General features: G+C 38.0%; 1 protein-coding gene across 15 annotated transcripts in view; it reads left to right on the top strand.

The window, feature by feature from the left end:
• DOCK3 (dedicator of cytokinesis 3) overlaps positions 1-26,454 on the top strand; it is a 221,282-nt gene that overhangs the window by 154,594 nt on the left and 40,234 nt on the right. For 9 of the 15 annotated variants that reach the window (XM_042799352.1, XM_042799354.1, XM_042799362.1 and 6 more), the window contains 12 exons: positions 5,851-6,021; positions 7,293-7,379; positions 9,699-9,891; positions 11,689-11,816; positions 12,808-12,954; positions 15,055-15,153; positions 17,314-17,408; positions 18,951-19,026; positions 19,962-20,062; positions 20,328-20,386; positions 22,729-22,877; positions 25,496-25,581. In XM_042799352.1, coding sequence (XP_042655286.1) covers positions 5,851-6,021; positions 7,293-7,379; positions 9,699-9,891; positions 11,689-11,816; positions 12,808-12,954; positions 15,055-15,153; positions 17,314-17,408; positions 18,951-19,026; positions 19,962-20,062; positions 20,328-20,386; positions 22,729-22,877; positions 25,496-25,581 — 1,391 coding nt within the window. The remainder of the gene's footprint in view (positions 1-5,850; positions 6,022-7,292; positions 7,380-9,698; positions 9,892-11,688; positions 11,817-12,807; positions 12,955-15,054; positions 15,154-17,313; positions 17,409-18,950; positions 19,027-19,961; positions 20,063-20,327; positions 20,387-22,728; positions 22,878-25,495; positions 25,582-26,454) is intronic. The other 6 variants (XM_042799365.1, XM_042799360.1, XM_042799358.1 and 3 more) reach the window with 2 other exon arrangements.

Raw genomic sequence — 26,454 nt, 5'->3', positions numbered from 1 at the left:
TCACAAGAAGGCACAGCTTTCTAAGGCTGTGTGAAACAAAGGGAACATTTTTGATGGTATTACAGAAAAATCAGAGTGTAAATAAAGTATTAGTTCTACTATCTGTAATTGTAAAACAGAAAGTTTGTCAAGTACATAAATACAAGATTCCAAACTTGGCAGGAAGATATTTTTCTTTGAGTGAATGTTCATCTGTACCTTCGTAATCTGAGTAGGCCTATACCCAAACATTTAAGTCTGGGCATTTTTAGAGCTTGTAGCAGTGGCAGAGATTAGCACTTTCTCTCAATTTTTCGAGTCAGTACAAATAGGTGAAGCATCTCACAGGTGAAGCACACACATACATACACTACTCCTTTAATTTCTGGCAACCACTTAGGAAAGTCAGAGGTTATTCCTTGTAAATGTATTTATGCTTGTGTCTTGGCATACATTTCAGGCTTTATTATGGCTTTTTCTTCTTGTGATATTTTACTTCCTTTAATCTAATATAGTCAGTATTCTTGAGGAAGCAATTTTTATTTTCTGAGAATCCTTGTTCCCTTTCAAAAGTACAGCATCGCCATCATCAACCAGCTTTCAAGATCTCCTCTTAAGACCATATCCTGATACAAGGGCATTATACCAGTTGTTACTTGGTCTTTTGTAAATATCTACATACTTAGAAATTTCTTCTTTGTAATACTTTTCAGCCACAGATTCACAGGGAATGGTAAAAGTAGGACAAAGATGTCTTTTCAAGAAATTATCAACTTTTTGTTCTTTTTGTTTCCATTCTTATCCTTTTTTTTCTTTTTTTTAATTACAAAGAAACCTGTTAAAATTATGAAATGAGAGGAAGATCTCTAGCTGGAATGACTTCTAGAGGGTTTTCTTCCCTCTCAAACCAGTCATTAGTGCTATGCGCAATGCAGCAAATAGAGATGTATGATATTGTCTCTGTGATTTGCATTTTTTGAACCTCATAGTAGTCCTCTTCAGAAATAAGAAAAATATAAATGGTGAAATATCCTTCAGAAGCTTGGTTATTCAACATACCATTTGTGAATAAGGTACATTCTTTCAAGGATTCCAAGGCATTTCTTTGCTTACTGGGAATCTCAAGTGCTTGCCTGGAAAGTAGCTTTTCCCTGCATGAGTGAGGTCAGTTTAACACCTGGCAGTCCAACCAACCCTTTCCAAGCACAAGAATTATAATTACCCACAGAGTTTCTGCAGACCTAACAGTGCATCCTCTACCAGTGACACTGCTGTCGCACCTTATTCAGACAGTTACCTTTGCAGGTACATCATGGAGGCCCAAATTAAGGTCTTTATCTTCTTCCATTCTGGAAAGTGATTGATTTCCTTTTTTGTTTCCAGATTTTGTTTCAGGCATTTAGAGCAAGTTTATTCAAAAACCATTATCATTGCTGATGTGTCATTACTGATACTGCATTCTACTGTTGGCAATTTCTGTGGTCTTAGATGTCTTCATTACATTCCTTGCATTAGTAGTTCTTCAACTGAGAAAACAGGATAGCTCTCTATCCCTTTTTCCATGAGTTAGCTGTTACATGTAGTACCCTAAAGCAGGTGTTGAAATGTCTCTACACTCTTCTATGGCTCTTGACTGCCCGTGTACATTCATTACGGGTATGCAGACATCTCACAGGATTCTGATTTTCTACCTGGCATTAGCAAGTGATGCTCTAGACTATTTCTAAAATTACTTACCTCCCTCAAGGCTGCTCTTAAGTCTCAGAAAACTTCTATAAAACCTGGAGGAACTGTAAGTGAAAGGGTATCTCTACCTGTGCTAGAACACATGGCATCACATTCCTTTATTATGCTCTATAACAAGTTCCATGTAAGCTGCATCTAGATACAGCTGCCCGTAGCTCCCTGGAGGACTCTGTAATGAAGTGTCTGTGTGTGGCTCCACAGACAGTTTTACTTTCCCTACTAGTCCTGGCAAGACTTATGAAGTGTCTCCAGGAGATGCCCTTTCAGCTTCAGTTATCTTCCAGTAGTAGGATCACAGGTGGTTTTTGCCTAGATTGAGGAACCCACTGAAAAAGGAAGACATTTTCTTCCTCAGAAGTCGCATTTTCCTAACAGTGTTCTGGAGCTGAACCACACAGAACGTGTATCAGACCTTTTTTAGAGGCTTCAAGGTACTGCATACCATTACTTATGGGGCTTTACATGAATCAGTGATAGGGAAAGGGTCAGTCTTCCCAGCTTACTACTTCAAAACTCTGAACATATTTTCGGACCCATGCCAGCCAGGGAGCTACTGAATGAGAGATTTGGAATTACAGTCTCAGCCTGTCTTTTGAGACACAGGACTCCTCCAAATTGTTTTCTTCACCCTGAACTTAAATAAATGTTAGTCTGTTGCTTTTGAGACCAGTCTGTCTCTGGGTTTATTGATTACCTCATTCAGAAATAATTACCTATTTGGTGATTTACATTTTCTACAGCCTCACTTTTTTCTAAGAATACCAGAAAATAGGTGATGTAAATATAATTGTTCCACCCTGGTCAGTCTGATTGTGGGACTTGCTCCTTCTTTTATTGCTGATGACTTGAACTTTGCCCTAGGTCTTTTATTTGCTCTCTGAAGACTCAAAGTGGTACCTTTACTTGAACCTTTGCAATTTTTTTCTTAAAACTTCATAGTAGGTGCTTCTTGCACTTGAAGCAAGTATGTTGTTCTCTGGAAAAAACACACTGGACAGTAGCAGGAAGAAGTTCATTAGCTGCTCATGAACAGTGAAGTGGATACTCAGAGACTACTGAAAATAGCTTTTATTCACTTTGGTTAGAACAGTGAAAGAGATTCAGACCTTCAGAGCTAATCCTCTTTATATATACTGTGCTTATGATAAGGTTACCCATCCTATATACTCCTGATGCTTTCCTAAAGTAATCTTTGGGTTCCTTGAGTCAGGAAATTAATCTGTGCTTTTTCTTAAAGCAGCTCTACACAAGATTCCTTCATCTGTTCATACTCTGAACATCATGTATTGTTTGCCTTTTGTTTAAACTGAACAGACTCTCCATGTCTACGGCAGATGAGTCCAGATGTGCAGCTGTACTGTCCCCAGCTGTTCACTGGATTTATGAATGTGCTACAGTAAAACCATCAAATGCTGTCTGAGCATAATCTGTGAAGGCTCAAGTGACACTAGTGTTTCTGAAGAGAATCTTTATCTGTTAGACCTGCAGAATAAACCCAGAAATTTATCCAGTTTTTTACCTCTATTATCATAGAAGCTTCTAACTGATGCTGCTTTTGTCATAGTGGTCTCCTGGTTTAAATTCTCCTGGGACATTGCAACCAACCACCAGGTAATCTGTGCAAGCTGAGATGTGCTGTTCCCGTGTTCACAGAGTAAACATGCATATGTACAGTCACTCAGAAGAAAGGAAGTTTACTCAGTAGTAGGTGGAAGTTCTTTGAGGTACATTATCTACATGCACATTTCTTCTTTTCTCATCTCTTCTGGAGTACTGCTGGTAGAATTTAGGGATTGCTTGGTTGAGAGGAGGCAAGGTTATGATGCTATTTGTCCATTGAAGTTCTGTGCATGGTGTGCCATGGGTCTTTAGGCTGCTGGTCACGGGTGAATTGTGTATGCTCACCTATTGTGTGAACATGCATACAGACTATGTTTTTAAGAAAATTTCTTTAATTTGATACTGATTTTTATATCATGTCAGACATAATGGGAGGCTTGGATTTTATTTCAGTACAGTTCTATGTCTTTAGGCACATATATGCATCATAGCTGTGGGGTTTTTTTAAATAGTAAGAGTCCAAGTTAGTCCAAGTGCTGATTTGTGCTAACAAGACTTGGTTTGTGTTTTCACCATCTCAGCCACATGTCTGCAAACACACTGAGCTCCAGTTAGCTGCCTTTGTGGGTTCATTCTAGGCAACAGTTTAGGTTGTCTATGCTAAGGCTGTGGAGTGTCTCTGAAAGCCTGCCATTTCCCTTTCAACAAAGAATTACAGAATTTCATACATAAACTCTCTGATTCATTGCAAAACATAATCTCCACATTAAATTTACGAGCTTTCAGGTTAGAATTACGGTTGTCTGTACCAAACTATAAAACAGCTTCTACAAGCACCTGACTTGCTGGTTTTGGGGTTAGCAGCAGGGATGCTAACTTTAGAGAGCTGACTCTTGTGAACCAATTGACCTTTGTCTAGAAACTATCCAGACATATAAAGTGTTATTTCCTGATTAAGTTCTTTGGTATAAGGAAGCTTCACTGGGAGATGTTTTAGTACAGAAGTATAAATAATGTGCTGCCAAATTACCAGTTGCCACTGTTCCTGAAAAAAAAAATAAATAAAAAAGTAGCTGTAATTATTAGTGGCATTTTGAAATCTGTTATGGTTTTATGAGGAATTTCACATTCCCATTCTCTATCCATAAAGCTGTAGTGTCCTAAAGCTTGCGACGTAACATTGCATATTCATGCATACAGTGTGGTGGTTCAATGAGGGGCATCCTATGGATGCAAAAATATCTGATGAGGGCAAAATCTGTATTTGAATTAACTTTCAGTTTCCAAACAGTGAAGCAGAACGAGAATACTTTCCAGCGAATACAGTGGACTATTACTAATCTTTCTGTGTAGACTCTGATTACTGAAGTTCCAGCCTGTTTGTTTCCTGTGCTGAATTTTGAGGATATCATCAAATTATGCATCATGTCTTCTCTTAATCCTGCTTTAATGGTGTATGATGTTAAGCACTAAGGAAAGGAGTGAAGTCTAAAACTGACTGATACTTGGTACACTTCAGTGTGGCAGTTGTGTACACCAAATGATGAAAAAGGCCTTGTTGCTGTGTGGAATATTACATTGCTCTGTTAGTGTCTGTGAGAATCTTCAGTAAATCGGTAAGCTTGTCAAAGGCTGCAGAGAGCAATGTATTTTTCTTCATTGACACTGCTGTCAAACAAATGGAGTTCTGAATAGTGCCATTTACAGAATTTTAGTTAAAGACATTTAGGCTGCAAATTCAGACTTAATCTAGACATGTCATAGAGCAAATTATCATGCTACTACAAAAAGATCCAATTTGCCAATTCTTCAGGACTGCAGCATTTTTCACACATTGTATAACGGTGTTAAATGCCATCTTCTGTGCAGGTTACTCTCCCTCTGCTGAGTGCTCTCCAAGTTTTGTGAGTGACAATAAAAGAAAGATGCTTTAACTTAGCACAGCTTGAAGTAAAAGCAGCTTGCTACTGTTACGGGCTTCCAGAGGGCTTCACGTGCTGCTGCTCTTTTATTTCTGCATCTGCATTTATTTCTGTTCATACATGTAGCTGCCAGAAATAAAGGTGAACCTTTCTGTTGTGTTCCTATTGAAAAGGAGTAGATCCTCCTTTTTTCCAGGTAACCCTTCTTCTGTTCCACTGACAGCCTGTTTACCTTGATCTAGATTAGCTAACTCAAGTAATTAAAGGTCAAATTTGAATGAAAATGGGAGAACCCTTCTTCAGGCACTTCCAGTCATTGTGCCACATTATAGGAAGTTTCTAATCTTCACCAAGATTTTCTTCAAATTATTTAATGCAAATTTGTCTATTAAGTGCATGCCTTTTTTGTTGGTGGGACATACTAGTAACAAAGATTATTGGTTGAGAATGGGTACTTGCCTATGAGTAGCTCTTCCTTAACTGATTTATGTAACTTACAAAACCTGTTTTTCTTTCTCCTTTCTAAAGCTGAATAATTTAGTCATTATGCACCTAGAATCTTTCCTGGTTCTCTTTAAAGCTCCTTTATTTGTCTTTCTCTCTTTTTCTCTGTCTTAATCTCCTTCCTCTCCTGCTCCTTAAGGCCTTGGAATATCTTTTCAAGTTCATTGTCCAATCTCGGATCCTTTACTCCAGAGCTACTTGTGGAATGGAGGAGGAACAGTTCCGCTCCAGCATCCAAGAACTTTTCCAGTCCATCAGATTTGTGCTCAGCTTGGACAGCAGGAGCTCTGAGACTCTCATCTTCACACAGGTTTGCTCTTTTCTACACCTTAACTGGCAAACCAAAAGGGAGCTATTTTCTGCACAGGCAGTATGTATGGGCACATGATGATTAAATGCAGGTTAGTAGTTTTCCCCCTCTAACGAGCTGATGATACTGGAAAATGACATAGCCAATTAATGTTATTAGACAGGAGCTTTGCACCACTTCACAGATACAGGTGATCTGAACTGTGGACTCATGAGAGGAAGGTGACTTGTCACACGAGAATACAATTTTTGCTCCTTGCAAAAGTAAAATTTTCGAGTGTCTCATCCGTATATCTTACAGTTGGCCTCAAGAAAGTTTAAAACTGTAATTGTAGTAGCTCAAGTCAATACTTACGGTCAGAACAACATCACAGTGGAGACCTTCAACTGATGTACTCACAGTCAGATAAACTTAACTCCAGCATAATCTAAAATTGCGATCAGAATCATATGCAGCCTGACTGCAAGTATACTGTGATACCCACGCTCACATTTAATACATTATTTTGAATATGGCCCAGATGACTTCACAAAGACTTGATGCGGGCTTAAGATACTACTCAAAGTGAGTAAGAATGCTGTGAAGTTTTGTTTCATATTTTAAAGACCACTGTACTAAATAACATACTTCTGTGTTTAAAAGTTTTAAACAGTAATGTCAAATGTGTTGTGTGTGCCTCAGCTCAGAGACTGTCAAAATGGACCACCTGGAACTTCCTGGTAATATGAAGGTGATTTGTAATCACTGATTTACTATTTACAGATGTTTTGAATACGTACTGTAGCTTGCCAAAGAAGCAGTCATGAACATTGCAACAAAATGGAGTGACTCCAGCAGTTAGGGAAGCTGCCAGCAATGTGATCTCTTTCTTAAGAACCTGCTCTGAAAGACTTTGAAAACAGCTGCTCTAATCTTTTATTTAATCACCCATTAGCGGGTATAATAGGATGAGCCAGGAATGTGAGGAATCGGTGCACAGAATTTTGCAGGCAAAGTGACAGTGAGTAGAAACAGCATCTTATGAATGCAGGCTGTTTAGCGTTCTTTGTTTTTCAGTTTGTCAATCACAAATACAGAGGGAGACGAGATTTGAGGATGGGGTTGTTTTCCCTTTTTGTCTGTCTTTTATTTTTTCTCCTTTCTCTCGCTGTGGTATTTCTTACTTTGGACTTTGGCAATTTGTAAAGTCTGTCCTTGTTTAATCTTTGAAAAGTTTACTTTTTGTTTCCCCCTTGCCACTATGTTGCCCCTTGATCCCAATTGCCCCATAGGCCTCTCAGCCTGGAGGGCAGGCGAGTGGAGCTGGGACATGTGCCCCACAAAAATGTGGTGGTACTTCAAGGCCGTCATTTAATTCTGTAAGTAACGATCCCCAGAACTGCACAAGTATTTCATCATGGATGTTCCCAATTAATCTCTTTTCCCTACCCCAAACCCTTCTTTCCTGCATATAAACCAGAATTTAATGTTTAAGTGGCTGGTACTTTAAAACAAAGAAATGTGGAATATTTCAGTAATTGATGGAACAGCTTATGGCATCCACACACTGAAAAGGGGTGTACACAAGATTATATACATCAAATTATTCAGGAGAGCCAAGGAGATTATGTACTAGTTCTGCAAACCTGGACAACTTTTAAATGTCTACAGAAATGCTTGAGGCCTTAGCAAGCATAGTTTTCTTCACACTTGTCCTCTTATCCAGGATATTAGCAAGATCTCAATATAGTTCTTTCCAGCAATGAGATAAAAACTGATTATGTCCTTCCTTCCAGGCAATTAGTTTGACATGAGTAATGTTCCAGCATATTTCAGGGTGTTGTAGAAAAACGGGCCCTTCAAGGAACTGATGAAACAGTGTAGCTGTTCCTCAGGATGGCTCCAGAGCTTCCTGAAAAGATCCTTAGATTGCGTATCCTTAGATTGCTACTGGATATCCTAAGAAATCCTTCTGCTTTATAGTAATATAAATCAGTTTAGGAAAACTCCTATAAGGATTTGTTGGGCCAATATTGTAATTTCACTTGTATTATCCCAAAAATAAAGATGATGACTGGATTTGCGACTGTTATAGCTTTCCAAGAGTACCGTGAGCTATTTAAATTATTCATATTTTTTTTATTTTGCTAGTACATTGTAGGTATGTAGCAACAAATAGGTGACAACACCCAGCAAGCTATGTGGGGTTTTGTGTAATCTGAATTGATTGTAACAAGACAAAATGTTGAGAGAGATAATGAGTGCAAGGAAGAAAGGGGTAGATTTATATTCAGAATAATTTATTGGGCTCTAAGTGTTAGTTATAAAAATAACTTAGACTTTGCTCAGTGACTATTAAATAGATATCACTGTTGTTTGAAGGAAAAGATACTTTGAGGAAAGATTTGACAAAGAAGGAAGCTGTATATTATATGGGATTAGGAGAACCATGACAAGTGTTAGAGCCAGCATGGGAGAGGTGCAGAAGTGTTTATGCAATTGGAAAATTAAAAAATCTGTGAGGAAAAGGAGAACTTGAAGAATAGAAGAAAATACTCATACATGGTGAGACTCTGGAAGGGCAGAGCTGAACAGAAATCTGCAACGAAGTTTGATAAATCTGAACTTCTGCAGAAAATGAGTGTGGTTTGTGTGAAGAGCTGAATTCAGACAAGGGAGGTGGAAAAGGCAAGAAGGGAAGCACGCATGGTTGGGGGCTGTGGTGGGCGTAGGTGGGAGTAAGGCAGCTGAATCAAAACCAGACTCTGCAGCAGTTCAAGAAAGCAACCACCTAGGAATTCAGGTAGTTATAATGAGGAAACAGATATGGACCTGGAATAGTGCAGGGGAAGAAAGAAAACAATTTTAAAGCATTAGAGGTGTGTGGCAGTTGTTAGGTATGACACCAAGTCTGTGGGACTTGAGGATAGGGTGATGCATGGAATTTTCTCCTGTTACGAAGAAATTAATTTAAAAAGTGTGAAATAAGAGGTGAAGAGTTGGATTATCTTTTTGTTGTTGTGCTGATAGTGTTTCTGCACTTTAAGAAACACCTTCAAGGACAGCTCCAGCTTTCTGGAAATACCGTTACTGCCAGAATCACGTGCACACTTACTTGTGTGATGTGATGCCTCTTTCACATGAAATCGCACCCCCATGCCTGTTGCAGAAATATTGTAATGTCACATGACAGTGCTGCTATGGCTAAGGGTCTGTTGACATGTTCTTTATTTCAAAATACTTTCTGCAAAGTTGTAACTTATGTAGTTGCTCAGTACAAAAATTTGGTACGGAACTCTAATCAGAAGCAAGTTTTATATTTATTGAAAAAAGTAAATCAACAAAAATGGACTATTTTCTGTTCTCTAGTACCTCTTTTTTTTTTTTTTTTCTGTTTGTAAGCTGTGTCCTAAAATACAGCCTTTTGATGATCCACAGGATATATGTGCTCAACTTATCATAAGACTTAGTATTTCAGCAGCACTTGATTTTTATACATTACATGTGATTTGTTCACTATGATCTTTAGGTATTGCAAAACATTAGCACCAGCCATAGCACACTATTTAGTAGATTTTGCTACTTCTTAGATTGATTTTGCAAATTTTCATTCCGTTTTACTGATGTTTCTGTTTCACTGCATTTAACTTGCAGTCGCAGAATTCAAAAGTTTCAGTTTCTTCATTTACTTGTTCCAGGCTGCTTTGCTGAACTCCTTCCCTGCTATCTTTGATGAGCTGTTGCAGATGTTCACTGTGCAGGAAGTAGCAGAGTTCGTGAGGGGTACTCTGGGCAGCATGCCCAGTACAGTGCACATCGGGCAATCGATGGATGTTGTTAAGCTACAGTCTATCGCACGCACTGTTGACAGCCGCCTCTTCTCTTTCTCAGGTGAGTCTCAGCCTTGCTGCTAACTAAGAGTAGGAGCATATTACATTTCTTTTGCAGTTGTTTTGGTGCAAATAATGCACTGCTGAATGCTAATGATCTTGGTAATTATTGATCTGGGTGGTATCGCTGTTACATATATTCACTGCATGTACTTCATAAGTTTTCCTAAGGTAAAAGTAGTTTATAAATTGTTCATGGATAAATTGTAGTTGCTAAAGGTTGATAAAAATATGTACATTAACAAATCAAGTCAATTATTAAAACTGCCAAATCTCACTTGGTAGATTGTATTACTCTTCCGTTGTTGTCATGGATAGGAAGATAACCTCCTTCCCAGCAAGCTTATTGTCTGAGAAAGAGAAACAGGGAGATCAAGTTATGTAAGAAAACCACCACATTCTTTTAAAGTATGTTTATATCACTTTAATATTTCTTTAGCTCAACATACTAGTAATTCTTTAAAAATTAATTGAATGAAGAAGGGCTGAAGATTGTAAGTTTATTCCACACATAAAAGTCTGAATGAAAGAAGTTATGAAGGTAATAGTCGAAGATAAAAAGCACCATTGGGTTTATCTTCCCTGTAGTAAGGATCTCAAGTTAGTGCACTCAAATTATTCTACTCAGTGTAAGGTTAGAATGATAACAACGCAGAATCGTGTTTAAACCATCCATTGTCATTGTTCATACTTTTTTTTTTTCTTAATTCATCTCAGAAAATATGAGAGAGTATAGAGAAGGAGTAGATTAGTCCATAGGTGTCTGTGAAAGAGGCAGTGAATTTTATCTAATTCTAGTTCATGGGCAAAAACCTCCTCTTCTGTCTTCTCAGTAAAGCCAGGTGTAACTTTATCCACATGGTCCAGGGATTTAATCCGTTCCGCTAACCTTAATTTCTCCTTTACAATGATATTGGCAACTGATGATGCTTTTAGTTGCTGCATAGCACCGTGACATCTCACTGCATCCTCAAAAACCAGGAAGCATCACAAGGCCACTGTGACTGTACAGATGCCACGTTTTCCACCCAACATAATAGTAGACCCCTGTCCTATTCCTTCCCATGGAACCATCACCCAACGCTCCCAGGTCAGCAATCTCTCCCGTGTCCTGTCTGCCCCTGGGAAGGTGAATCTAGTTTCCAAAGTTATCTTTTGCCTGCCTGCCCACCCTACGTACTCCAGGTCTTATGATTAAAGGAAGAGACATTCTCTCCTTCTTGCCTCCCATATGGTGGTGACTTCCTTTCCTTCAGTCTCCCCCTATCAGTCTGTTTGCTGACATCTTGCCACTTTTTTCTCAATCTCTTCCCTCTCCTCCCTTCATTTAGGCTACTGTTTTCTACAGCTGCGACTTGCTCTCCTTTCTTTAATAAGATTAAGGTCTGCAAGCCAGCTAAAAGAGAAGAATTAGCCAGTTTCCAAGAGGCATATATTAGAGAAGCTTTCTTAGCTGTGACAATAGAGCTGGAAAGCAACACAAAGTAAGCAATAGGAAAAGTTTGCATAAAAGAAAACATTAGAAAGTATCAGTGTGCAACTGTTGTTTCCAAGCTGAATCACTATTGAGAACACGTATACCGCATTTATGAACATTTGAAACTAGATGCACTATTCATTCATTAGATATCACTCTTAGAAGTGTAGTGTACTACAATCCGTGTGACCGGAGTTGCACCACTTAATCCAGTGTGCTGTATAATGGTAAGCTAGTTTGGATACCAAATGGCTCATGATTGATATGGTTGAAATTTAACTTTCTTTTGGAAGAACTGTGATCTCATTTTTCTTCTTTCAGAGTCCCGGCGCATCCTGCTGCCTGTAGTTCTTCACCACATTCACCTTCACCTGCGACAGCAGAAGGAGCTACTTATCTGCTCTGGAATCCTCAGTAGTATCTTCTCCATAATCAAGACCAGCTCTTTGGTAATCTGCTGCTTGATTTTTTATTTTTTTTTTTGATTGCACCACTGATTTAGTAAAATGAAGACTGAGGGATTTTTATAGGTTAATACAGGTTTTCTGGAAATCCTTTTAAAAACGAAATTCTGCTAACTTTTTGTCAGCAGGAGAACATCTGAAATGGGGGTCTGCTTTTGTGTGTGACTCAGAGCATTCTGATTACACAGTGTTCTTGCTGTTAGGAGGGGAAAAAAGCACACGCATTTACCAGGTTTGACACTGTTTAATTTTCTTCATCCAAGCCCAGAACTTAGATGTCACTGGAGTTTAAAAGCTCTACACAGCTCTAGGACTTGTAGTTCTGCAAGAGACAGTAACTAGCACTTTGTGATTCATGTTAAGAAAATACTCTAAAATTATCCAATCAATGAAATCACACTTACTTCTGGAAATTGCTGCTGAGTTTAAACACCCAGCTTTGATGCTCATAATACTCTGATCTCAAATGGTAACTTTTTTTTAATTTAAAGCAATGCTCACAAACAGAGCGTGGTGAAGTTTCCCCATCTGACTCTGAAGGAGGAAGTACATGGTGCTAAATATAATTCATACCAATTTGTATTTCAAATTACAAGTTTTGGTTTTGTGTCAAAGGAATGAGATGAAAGGTATCACAGTAATAAGCTAAAATAATACTGCCATGGAATAAAGGTTCCTGAACATAATTTGATCCCATTGTGTTCTAGAGTGTATGCAGACCTTTGATTATAGATTTACCTTTATGGCTGTGACCCTGAATGTTTCCAGCAGAGACTGATAAGGTAACACACACAAACACACTGGCATCGCAACAGTATCTGGTACCAGTGAGGAATTTTGAATGTACTCCTTTGACCCTCTGTTACGGAGCTCTCTATCAAAATGAGTTTGTGGTATGCCTGACTCAGCAGAACTGTCTTTGCCAATTCCGTTCTCTCCAGTTTCTAACTGTCTGTTTGCTCACCACTTACTATAGGAGGGAGATGTCGTGGAGGAGGTTGAGATGATGGTGGAGAGCCTCCTGGATGTGCTTTTACAAACTCTGCTTACAATCATGAGTAAATCGCAGTCTCAGGAGGCGGTAAGAGGGCAGCGTTGCCCGCAGTGCACAGCAGAAATCACTGTTAGTAACTAACAATCAGTTTCTATTTCCTGCTTCTCTAACCTTTGGTTCAGTCCCTCACCACCACTGGCACCTCATTATCATCTCTGCTGCATGAATGCCCAGGGCTTTGTCTTTCTCCCTTGATAAGCCACGAATCCATTCCTTCCTCTGTGCAGTAGTGAGGTCTGCAGGAGGCAGTGGGGCTCAGGAAGCTTTTGTGGATTTCCAGGTTACTTTCCTGCTTGTCTTTGCAGCTGTGATTGAGAGTTACTGTTTGGCACTCGAGGCGTATGCTAGCTGCGTCGCTGCCAAGGGCTTCACCCCTAAATGGGTCTCGCCAAGGACTACATGAGTATCAGGCTCTGATTCCTTAAACTGAGAAATTCCATAATGCTCAGTGGACAAGTCCCTTTACTTAACTCCCCGGAGAGGTTCTGTCCAGGTTCACCAATTATTTCATGCAAATAAAACACAACATACTTCTGAAAAATAAATCAACAGATCCTAAATCAAGTGAGCTGTTGGACTTGGTGGGACAAGAGGGCAAAGCCACCACTTTGTCCAGACTGCCAGCATAAGCCTAGGGGAAGAAATTTTTTCTTTGACATGCAATGGAAAAGGAGAAAAAGAATAGGATTTTGCTGTTCAGCTTTGTTCTTTTTTGAATTTGTTGGCCTTTTCTAGACTATTTTAGTCTATTTTTGCTTCTCAGAGTCTCTAATGTAGCTTTTGCACAATGTATGATGTTACGCAGTTGCTCAGAACATCCCTTTTTTTAGTTTGCTTTTTTATCAAATGGCTGAAACCTCAGAAGTATTGTTGGGGGCAGATGAACACCAAGGTACACTTTCTCACACAAGAGACAAGGTTGTATCTTTCCGTACTAGTCCAGATAGAGTAACGAATGGTAGAATCCTAACAAAGGACAGGGCATTTAGTAGTTTTCAGGCATGTTCTTTGATACAAAACATTAAAAGCGCTAGCTTGCAAATGGCGAGTAACATCTCAATTTCCTTTTACTCCTACCATTTGTCTTATTTTTGTTTATCATGTGCCACCTCACACCAAAGAGCACACCTTTTTTCCTAATGAAGTTCAGCCCTGTAAAGTTTATTGGCAGAACCTGTGTCAAAGCTTCTGGGTAGATGCTTGAGCCAATTAGAAAAAAAATTAAAATGGAATGAACAGTCCCAAGTATAAAATCCACTTCCTGAATTTATATTTCACAGCACAGTGATATGTGGAATCTTATTAGATACTGCTTAGAAATCGGTTCATATATTTTCCAAATTAATTGCTTATTGTTACAGAAAAAAAGTGCTGTGCAAGGGACTGGCAGTCAGAAGACATAGTCTGTACGTTCTTGGCACTGCCTTGCTTGTTACCTTGGATGGATTGCTTAACTTCTCTGTGCTTTGCTTTCAGATATGTAAAATGGGGGAGCTCATCTTTGGAAAACACTTTGGGATACTGTGGTAACTGGTTAGGGTGCATCTGCTTTGCAGGCCAGAAATGTAATTGTAGCTCATGTAGGCTTACCCAAACTATATTCGGAATATCTTACTGGAGTACTGTTAGTACTGTAGCTATGACATCGTGTAACTTGATGAACACTAATAAGATAAATATTTACAAGATTCCAGACACCTTTTGTAGCCCATACTGATCCCATGCTGTCATCACTATACTGAGTATCTGAGCCGATTAGCTTAAATAATTCCTGGTACGTCTGCATGAGCTGCAGTCACACCTTTGATAGACATAGTATATAAAGTAACTGAAAAAGGTGATTGTCAAAAACTGCATGCTTGGAGGACAATTCATTAATGTCTGTATTAATAATTTCAAATTATTTTTATTTAGACTACAACATTGGTTAAAAGACCTTTAAAACTGGCATCTCTGGAGGACCCTCTAAGCAGTGTACTCCTACGTATTAACAGTAATTCAAGAACTGTTAACATGCAGTATTTTTAATCTCTGTGCATGTCAGCTTTCCTCTCATAGGCATTGGGGCCATTTCAGACCCCTCCCTTTATACCTTTACCCCAGGTCGAGTTTTATATTTAGGAAATTTCAGGTTGTCTGAACTTAAATAGTTTCTCATTTGGTCAACAGGGAGAATATGTCTCCTGCCTTTTATCTTTGCTTCGTCAGATGTCAGACACTCATTTCCAGCACTTACTGGACAACTTCCAAAGCAAGGATGAACTGAAGGTACAACAGAACATCATGTTTCTAGGGTGATTCACTCAGAATGGGAGAGCAGAGGGGAATCCCTCCAGCATTACTTGCTCTGCTAATCATTCCCATTCACTGGCACTCCATTCATGGACCTTCCTTTCACCTTTATAATAGTAGATGTTGTGTTATAAAGGCATTTAAGACCACAGGGCACTGAATTATCTTCCTGAGAGCAAATAAAGTCCCAAGATAGATGTTACTAGATGTAAAAGCATATTGTTATTATACCATGTAAAACATAGTCAAGAGGAACAAGTTTTTTTAAGCCGATGGATGTAAAGTCAGTTGTTCTGTGGCATTTTACTAGATGTTAAATATGCATTGGAGCTTGCTTACAGAGTGTGTTGATTTTATGCCAGAAGAGAAATTTCAAGCCTTCTTAGGGATACAAATGTCTCTAGCAGATGAAATCTTTTTTGGGAAAGCAGTAAACTTACTACTCCGCTTGCTGCATGCTTCTCAACTTTGTGAACATTAGCTTAAATTATGACTATTCATGAACAGAAGGGGTTAGTGAGGGGTACAGACCTCGGTGGTGGCTTTTTTGTCACTGGCATTTTAAAATGGCACATCTCAAAACAGCAGAAACTAACTTATTATCTCAGCTTGCATAGGAAAGAGTATCTCTGACAACAGTCTGTTTGAAAAGCAAAGTAATTTTATAAAGACAAAATTTTATATAAAATGCTTTTGATTAGCATAGCACTCAATAAAATATGGACAATAAGAAGAATGTAATGTGGCAGGTACTTATGTTGCCCTAACAAATGGAGAATCAGTGAGAAGTCTTTTCTGAATAGGCTTTCAGCTTTTAAATAGTTCATGTGCATGTAGAGAGGCTGAATAAATGAGGGAGATAAATTTGGGATGATATGATTCTTACCTTTAGGTTGCAGGGTTCAGTGTATCTCAGGTTGACAGTGATTTGAGATTACTACCTTTCAGGCAACTTTCAAATTGCTCATAGGAAAATGATTTGGTAAATTAATTCATATTAGTTTTTAGTAGATATTTTTTAAAGCTATCTAAACTGTAGCTCTTACATCAGACCAGTGAAAAGGTTTGTCATTGAAATTAAATTTGTCTTTATACCCATAAAGGCAAACACTGTTGTATCTCTGATAATCTAAGAGTATGTTCCAGGAGTATCACAGAGGATGAAGATTTCATACCCAATGTTTTTTCTTAAATAAAATAAATTACTTTGTTTTTTCCTTCAAATACTGCTGTAATAATACTTCCAGTACTTTTTCTCAGATGGAAAGGCAATATGTTCACTTACCAGTGTTACATCGAGGCCAAAAGTCAAGGAGCTTCTGATGCTTTACTCTTAGCTCAGTTACACCAAAATATTAATCACCCCACCAAAATATTAATCCCCCCACGCCCCAAATTAAGACATAACGGTAGGACAGTTTTAAAGAAACCTTGCTCTTCCACTTTCTGTGCCATCTGGATTTTGTGTAGAAGAAAAACAAAGCTATAAAGTCATAGTTTGCAAGGCCAACAACTTGGCATGTTTCATCCTCGCTGTTGTTCTTTATAAACAAAGCAGTGCAGGTAGCCAAAAAAAAACAGAAATGTCTTCAGGTTTGGGGATATTTTTGAAAAGCAGATATTCAGCTGAAAGTGTTTAAAACATCTTTTCTGCTGCATATTACCAGAAATAGGGTTTTCTGTTACTATTTTTCCAAGTGTATGTAGTTTTATTGGGTTTGGGTGTGTGTTTTTCTCAAATTTGTGGCATGAGCACGATGAAATTTGGACAGATACATTAATTAAATAAATGCATAAATAAATTGTGATGCCAGTGTATTTGAAAATAGCTGCAAATTTGATACTTGAACTCTGGATGATAATATGAGAAGTCATATATGATTATGCAGATTAGGAAGGTTCTTCATCTCACTATAGAAGTTAAGATTTAAAAGAGCTGCGACTTGTTAAGTACATATTAGATACATACAAAATGTATAGACCTATATCCCAATATATGTTGTTTTCACGTGAATGCCCTAGTAACACAAAGCTCAAATGGAGCACATTTAGCTTAATCATCTGTCTTATGATCAGTTAAATAGATTAATCTGCAGCGGCCGGTGATTTTTTTCAATTTTTTTCCCTATGTAATAGGAGTTCCTCCTGAAGATTTTCTGTGTATTTCGGAACCTGATGAAAATGAGTGTCTTTCCTCGAGACTGGATGGTGATGAGGTTGCTCACCAGCAAGTAAGTAGAGAAGCAGGTATAAACTGTTGACATTCTGTATTGGAATTTTTTCTCCTCAGCTGGGCAGTTAAAACCTGTGATGCAGTGCATTCCATCAGACTGAGGTGTGGTGATCAAGACATGAATTCTGGAGTTATTTTAACAGTCTGGACCAAACTGGGACTTCTGTATTCATTCTGTTTCTTAAACTCTGCCAGTATGTACAAGTGTCAAAGAGTTAAAAGTTTAAACCCAAAGCTGATGTAGCTGCTTTGAGGGCAGCAGTGGCACAGCAGCTCATCATAACACATGGCAAGGAACAGCTACCCACACCAGGTGGTGTCAACAGGCCTGCCTCTCAGCTCCCTTTCCCAGTAAATTAAGCTACATTAAATATCTGTCTCTTCCCATAAACATCACTCCTTAACCTGTCCAGAAGGGAGGACTCAGATATTTTAGAAAAGGAGGAACAGACCCTAGCAATGACACCAAGTGCATTACATACAGTTATTTCTCAGTTAAGTTGTCATCTACCGTGTTAATGCTTAATTTTATCTGATTTTCTTGCTTCTGATGGATTAAGTACTGCACCGTTTGGAACGGTAGCAGTGTGATGAACACAGGGTGGCTGGAATTATTTACTAATTTCTTGTTTCTTTAGAAAAACTAGCTATAGAATTAGTACTGACTAACTGACAGCTGGATGGGTTCCCATTACAAGACGACACCATGGAAGTTTTCCTAAGGGCTGACTGCTCAGCTGAGCTGTATGTTCTGCGAGTTCAGCATGCTAATGAAAAGTGAAAGAGGTGGATTTCAGCATTTCAAGTGCAATGATTTAATGAGGTTCATCCACATGAAAAGAGTAGTTCTCTCAGATGCTGTAGGTTACCTGGTTCCCTTTGGCATAATTTGCCATAAACCTTTAGACTGATAGGTATGTTTGGTGGTGTTGCTGGACACGTTGCTTTCACGTGGATCAGAGATGTGCTCTTTCATTTTATACTATCATTGCCTTATCTACATGCTATTTATTCATTCCTGAATTTTTCACATGCCTTGATTGCCTTTCATTAAGGTGTATTTAGCCACTTAAAAACGAATACCAGGTAATCCAGAATTGGCAAAATACTCACAAATAGGTTGAGTTTAAGTGTGTGCCATGTAAAGAACCTTTGTATAGCCAAGACTGAAAATAGCTCAAACTTCTTGAGTTGCTCTTTGAACAACAAAAATCTTTCCACTGAAAACAGGAGAAAGATGGGTGTATTCTTTCATTTCACTGAAGGTTATATGGCCTGGCCATACAAAACAGACAGGATTTTAAGTGCTCCTATGTAAACTCCAAAAATTACAATAATGATGAAAATTCTTAATCTTGTATCACTTAGTGTTTATTACAACATAGAAAGTGAGGTGACTTCTGTGCGAGTCTAGCAGTGATTACCTGAAGAATCTTGTCTCTGTATGTATAGTAAAATCAGCAGCACCCATTGTAATACTTTATCCCAGATTCAAATGTTCTTTTTTGCTGCTTTTTTTTTTTTTTTTTTTTGACTGCAGCATCATCGTTACAACAGTTCAGTACCTGTCTTCTGCACTGCATAAGAATTTCACGGAAACGGACTTTGATTTTAAAGTAAGAATTGATACTGAGAAAACGTGGACATCTTTTTAAACTAGCAGTAACAAAGCAAGGACCTATTCTCTATATTAGCTGATTATATTTGCAGCATTTATTTGAGTATCTATGAGAAAGATGACCTAACTGGTAAAAGACAGGAATTTGAATGAGTTCTGGAATTGAGACGAAGTAGAACAGATACACCCTGAGATCAAATCAAGAAAATTGCGAGCCCCTCACAAAGGAAACAAGTATCTTCATAAGCAGTGGAGCTAATGAGGCATGCTGTCTTACAGATTCATGCCTAATAAAGTATAAACTCTGGCAGTGCTTTTCCTGAAGTTGGAGCATTCATGATCTGATCTTCCTCTCCCAGAGGCTCTCCTTCTGGCTATTGACCTTAAACTTGGAGGAACACAGTATCTTAGGAAATGTTTTCACTGTGTAGTTGAAAATGGACAGCAAATTCACTGTCACTAAGGAGAAGCTGCCAGACATGTACCTAAGCACATATACACACAGCATGATGGCAAAAGCCTCATTTCTTTGAGAAAACAGACTAAACTATAGGGCTATCATTCATGATATAATATAATCTCCAGGGTTTTTTGAGGGATAAAATCTGTTTAGCCTAGAGAAAAAGAACAATTTAAAACTTTGCGGAAGTCACCAAGTTTTACTCAGTTTTGAACTCTGGTGCTAAGAGGAAAGCCTAGTGGCATTACCTTCCTGGGCTTTTTAATTTTAGTTCCTACCAGGTTTTAAATAATCCATTGGTATCCATAAGAGTTTAGTATCTCAATAGTTAAGATACATATTGGTTAAATTACGTCTTCATTACAAAAAGGAACAGGCTGATTCTACATATGAAGGCACATATGTCTTCCTACACTTGTTTAAAATTTACTCCTTGGAGTGCAATGTTATAAAACTTCTTTCCTGTGTCACAGGTGTGGAACTCTTATTTCAGCCTGGCAGTTTTGTTTATAAACCAGCCAAGTCTCCAACTAGAAAATGCCACACCAGCTAAGAGGAAGAAGATCCTGGATAAGTAAGAACATGTTTTGTTGGGTTCCCAGCCTTTTCTGCCACCTCTAAAAAGAGACTTCTTTTTCTACCAAAGTCTCTGTGATTTATTATGGAACTTGGGATGTGGAGATGCTTGAGAAATTAATAAGTAGCTCTTCTAATACAATGTTCAGTGATTAGTCGAGTTGTTTTTCTTAAAATGTGAATTTGATATTTTTTTTTTTTCTGACATCACTGTCTTGCCAGTTTTTGTTCCATTAGGCAGTAGTTTATCTCTGTTCTTTCAGATACGGCGATATGAGAGTGATGATGGCATATGAGCTCTTCAGCATGTGGCAGAACCTGGGTATGTCTCTTGCTTCTCTGACCTAACAGCCAAAGGCAAAGAACTTTGGGTTTCTGTTGGAATTTTTATTTTTTTAACTTTCTGTAGCATCATGGAATTTTTATATTCTCTTAAGAGTTGTAAAACCAGGAAGCACTTCACTCTTCCCACCAAAAACTCTCTTCTGTATCGTCTCATCATACTTTTTTATTTGAAATAATACATTCCTATGAATTTGAATGCTTTCTTCCCAAATCTGATGGTGGCAGGTTTTGGTTGTTCTGACACATCAGTGACAGTTTTCATGTATTTTCAGATATAAAATCAGCTTTTTCTAATCTCTTCAACTGCACTGAAGTCAGGTTCATATGGAGATACACTGTTACTCTCTGACTGCAGTCTGATCTGTAAAGCAGAAATTTAAATTTTCACAGCTGTAACCAACTTCATAATATTTTAAATTATTCAAACGCCAAATCTGTAATGATTCAAAATTATAGAACCATGGAATGATTTAGGTTGGAAAAGATACACAAGATCATCGAGTCCAACTGTAAACCTAATGTTACCAAGTCCACCACTAAACTATAGCTACGTGTGTTTGATAATAATGCCCAGAAGTGGCATACAGTAAAGCTTCTTTTTTGGTGTCTTCAGGTATCTAGTATGCATAATAAATTCTATGTTACTGCTTTAACAAGGAAAAAAAAAAATAAAGAAAACAGAAAACCCAAACCAAAACCCACAAAAGCCCCATCCACAATAACACAATTTTTGTGATAAAATGTACACTTCTGCAATTTATTTGACCTTTTCCTATATGTCTTGATTAAGAAATTAATGAAGGAAAATGGATCTCACCACAGGTTTCAAAAGGTAAATGGAAATTTTTTCATCTAGGACATGTGCTTTTAGAAGTGTGCTGAAGCAATCTTGTGTTTAGGTAATTCAGGATTTTATTAATAGGCAAGCTAAATAACATCTGTACTGCATCAGAGCAAGGCCAGCTAGGTCCCTTGTCAGGGACCAAAAATTAACATCTGTGGAAATGTTGCAGGACAAAGAAAGCTTATAGTATTCTAGAGGGGGAAAAAAAAATGTTTGCTGGTAGAGATCACAAATAATGCAAGGTTCTGAGAATGGGTAAATCATTAAGAGGGCAAAGGAATGGTACAAATCAGATTGGATAAGTTGATAATGTGGCTGCAAGTACTATATTCAAAAAGCCAAAAATGAACATTTTATTTGTAGGAATATAGGTAGGAATGCTATTTAAGAAAACAAAGACTGCAATACAGACAAAAGACTGTCCTACAGATAATCAGATGAATGGGAGCTACCTGTAAAATGCCATGAGCAAAAAGGATACCATAGTCTTTGAGAAAATAGGTGAGAGCCTTGAGAAAGAGAAAAGGGATGATATTACTCCTATATTTTTTCATAAGTGCACTTCATTCTAGAATAGTTTACCTGGTCCTGCTTTCTACAGCTCAGAAAACAAACAAACAGAAGACAAAGACAAATAGGACAGAGTTCAGAGAATAGTCAGGAAAATGACTACAGACGTAAAAAAATGCTTTAGTATAAAATACTGAATAAGCCTGACCTGTCTTGCACAACTAAGATGATATAGCCAGACTTGATCACAGTTTCTAAGCATCTGTGTGAAGAATAAAAGGCTCTCCAACATAACAGTGATCAAATAACCAGAAAATTATGGTAGACAAATTCAAATGAGAGGTGAGGAATCCATTTTTAGACATGTAGATACAGATATTTATCATAGCCATATTTGGAACAAGATTCAATTTTGATTTATTCTCTGCGACTGCACAGCAAGCATGCCATAGAAGATTGTTAGCAAAATGCCTTGGGTTTCTGCAGTGCAATTTGGTCCTAAGTTGGGGTCAGTTAGGAAATTGAGACTTCCATAGCACTGAGGATGAAGAGCTCTGTTGTAGTTCTTTGAAATCTAAATATATTCTATTAAATACCAATTTTCTCACCAGCCCCTTCAAAATCTTTTTCTTCATAAATTAGAAGTATCTGTGGCCTCTTTTCCCCCTAGTTAGTATGTTTTAGTTTGGTTATTTTTGACAGTTTTAATTCCTTTGCAAGTAAAATGCAATGACAGTTTTTGCTGAAGGCTTTCACAGTGAAATTAAAAATGCTCTTAGAGATTTTGTAAGGAATGATGTAAAGCAAATACTGTTTTTCCTGTCCTTTCAAGAAAAGAATGTGTTTGCTTTTATAATGCTCATGCTTACTACTTTGCATATGTTGTTATTGCAGGAGTTCCCTGTTTTCTCATTGACAGAGAAAAAAAGGCTTTTATTTAATTACAGTTGCTTTGTGTTATACAGGTGAGCATAAGATTCACTTCATTCCGGGAATGATTGGCCCTTTTCTTGGTGTTACACTTGTTCCACAACCAGAAGTCCGGAATATCATGATCCCTATCTTCCATGACATGATGGACTGGGAGCAGAGAAAGAATGGCAACTTCAAACAGGTGAAGTCACTACCTAAGCATTCGCAGTATTCTTTTTCTTGCTCTGTCTGTCTGCAGTGTCCAGCTGGAAGCAGGGACTTCATATCTGTTCATCCATTTCCGATTGTGAAGAAGATGTTGTCGTGTACATATATAAAACCAGAAAATTTGAGGCATAATTCACAAACCTATTACAAGACTCCCAAGTTTATTTAAACAGTGCGGTTTACAGCAAGCTACGTTTCTCATGAACACAGAAAAAAGGAGAAATGTGCTTTATCATACTGGAGATGAGGAAGAGAAAATAATTTTGCAAGTGCTGGGCTCCCACTGCTCCCATTGGTTTCACTTCGATTATTAGTCAACCATTAAATGGGTCAGACTGAGAACCAAAAACAGAGATGAAAAGATTTAGCCAGTGTTTGTGAAAATGTTGGTCTTTGCTTCTCTGTCTTCAATTACCATCTAGAAAGTGGTATTGTATAATTAAAAAACTACACCCTGCTTTGAAACAGACTTTGTGACCGTATGTTTTTTTAAAGCAATTGTAGCAGGTCTCCTGGAGTGATTATGCCCAACAACAGTTCTGTAGTTTCCACCTGCTGTGAGCTCTGATTGCAAAACAGAGAGGAGTCTTCATCATATTGTTGCCCAGTCATGGTCAGAATTGCTTAGGTTTTCCACTGCAAAACAGATCCCTGAAGTGCAAAGTATTAATAATGAAGGATTGGTTTGGACTGGTTCCTCGGATGACAGTGGCTCATTGTCTTTGGGGCAATACTGGGGGCAAGTATCTGCAAATAAGTGCTCTGAAGTAGTAAATCCTTTTATTTAAATTATCATAATTCATGTGATTATTATTTGCACACTCATTAAAATGCCAGATCTAATCTATCGTTCCAGGAGAATAACAGACCTTTCCCATAACCTGACCTATTAAAGGCTATGTGCAAAAATGTTACTAGGATCTTATTCTTCCTCTTCAACTCCCTTGATTATTACTATTATTATTTACTACTATTATTATTACTGTAGCATTTGATCATAGTCCTCTTTTTGCCTGTTTTAGCGTAACAATAGAACAGTCCCTGCTCTGGCACACAGTTATAAGTACCTACAGTCAGCTTTAAGTTTCTGGACCTGTTTATACTTACTGTATCAAGATGAACTCTTCATAACCTTAATTTAATTTTTATACTCACTAATGTATTCTAAAATAAAGCTCCAAGAATATTTCTTAAATTACCTGTGGAGCAAATTTCCACACTGTTTTATGAAGCATATCTTGTAGCTTTCTAAGATTAAAGACAGAATAATCATCTGAATTAGTGAGAATGAAATAAATAGTTAAATCGCACAAGATGTATTAAACCTTATTAACATTAGCTGCTGAAACCAGTAAGTTATTTGTTGTCCAGTATAATGCTAAGTAGCTGGACAGATGCGTTACTGGTTTCCGTCAAGTCAATGTAGATCACAAGCAAAGAGAGGATAGGGGTTGTTTTATTATTTTGAGCTTCTCTTTACTTTTTGAATACTAAGTTAATTGTCAGAAAAAAAAAAAAAATCCTGGAAATTCATTTTCAAGCCCTTTTAAAGTTTTTTTTTCAGTAGCTCGTGTTTTAACAAGGTTATTTTTTCAGCGATACTGAATAACAATGCAGTCTGATTCATGGACTAAATCAGGCCTCCCTTTAATATTTCAGCAGCAAGGGCACCAACTTAATTTGTGTGCCACTGGGTGATTTGCTTCTCCCCCTCATCTTTATTTCCTTTACAATTTGGCAGCTGAAAACCAGAGAAACTCAAACCATGTTTGTCTTTAAATAGAAAGAAGCCATATTTCTACAAACAGTTTCAACTTTTAGGAACCTTTGTATTCATTAGTACTGAAAGTAGGTTTTCTGCAGGATTTCCAAGACTACGTGAAATTGGTTTGTTTCATGTTAGATACACTGATTTCTGCATTGAATCAATGTTATGGGAATATCTGATATCAAACTTGATAATAGGATGTATTAGATAGGTGGGGAATGAATACATATTCACAACCTTTGTAAGGGAAGAGAAACATAATGATACTCTTGTGGCCCTTTATGTAAGTGTGAAAGGAAAATGCACCATATAATCATAGAGAGGCTTGACAAAACTAGGCTTAATGGACAAATAATCTTCCACTGCAGTGATGCTTGGATGACTGGAAATCAGTTACCTACCAGCAGAACCATCACAGCAGACCAGTGGTGATCATGCCATGAATTAGTTTCTCTGCGTGGATGTTCTGTTACAGTACAGGATATAGTTTAGCTGGTATACTGGTTCACAGGAAGTGTGTCTGAGTGATTTATTTGATAAGAGAATAAACTTCAGAAATTCCTGTGAAGAAGCGTTACCTCCACTGGGATGTTCATTTAGACCCTGATAAGCAAAAGGATAATTGAGTTTTAGTCATCCTATTTCACTGAGAAATGAGAAAAGTGTGTCCGTTTAATGGAGCCACAGAGAAATACATCACTTGCGCATAGAAGTGGGCAGCCCCAGGGCATGAGGTGTAAAATATTTTTCCAGTCTTCCTAGGGCTTGGAGCTCCTATCTTCTACATGAACAGCTGGTTTGTAACCAATCGCTTCTTTATCCAGGTGGAAGCTGAGTTGATCGATAAGCTGGACAGCCTGGTATCGGAAGGAAAAGGTGACGAGAACTACAGGGAACTCTTCAGCCTGCTGTAAGCTATGCCAGCTTCTGCTCACTCTGTGTTGTGCGGGTCTTTGAAAGAGCCAAAGGAGTGATCTGTGCAGCTGCAGCTACAGGGCTGGTCTTCAGAGAAAGCAGTAAAGGGCGGCTTTCCGGCAGGTTTTCTTGACATGGCTCAGTGAGATAGAAATACATCACTCTACTTCTGAAAAGAATATAAAAACCTAAATTCTTCTTTGTCTTCTTTCTGTAAAATTGAATATAAAGCTGGGCAGGTAAGTAGTTACCAACCTCCTTTCAAAAACCGATTTGCTAGGGGAGCCAGTGCCTGCCTTTTTATCTAGCAGTAAGTGAAATCATGGCCTTAGGACTGTTTAGAGAAACACTGTACTACCTAGCAAGTCAGGCCTTGCTAGAGCCAAAGAGATTTTCCTCAGCATTTACCTTTGCTTCTTCCTGGTTTTGAAGGTCATGTTTTGGTTGGCTCAACAGTTGCAAGTTGCTTCCTCCGGAGTCCATCACAGCATTGCATTTCCACTCAAACCTTTCACAACAAAAACCCAGTAACTCATAAGGATAAACCTAAAGACTTTACATCTCACTTTCCACTTAGTTATCTTTGATTACTGACCTGTCTCCAAATTTAATTTCCAGTGATCCTAGTTTATTTCAGAAGGACTTATTTTGAATTCTGTCAGTCCAGAGCAGTTAACCCTAAATCTTTAAATATTTCAGTGAGCCATGAAGATCATTAGCAGAATTTTAGCCATATATTCCAGACAATTTTATGTGGCCCCCAGTAGCATGCTGGCAGTTTGAGACATAAACCTTCGTCTCACTAGAACCAATACTTCTATTTCTGAGTTTACAATTGCACATTCATTCATTTTCAAGATACATAAGC

Source organism: Tyto alba, unplaced genomic scaffold, assembly GCF_018691265.1.
Source record: "Tyto alba isolate M040663 unplaced genomic scaffold, T.alba_DEE_v4.0 Super-Scaffold_3, whole genome shotgun sequence".
NCBI lineage: Eukaryota > Metazoa > Chordata > Aves > Strigiformes > Tytonidae > Tyto > Tyto alba.
Note: the sequence above shows the minus strand (reverse complement) of the source record. Positions and strands in the feature narration are given on the sequence as shown.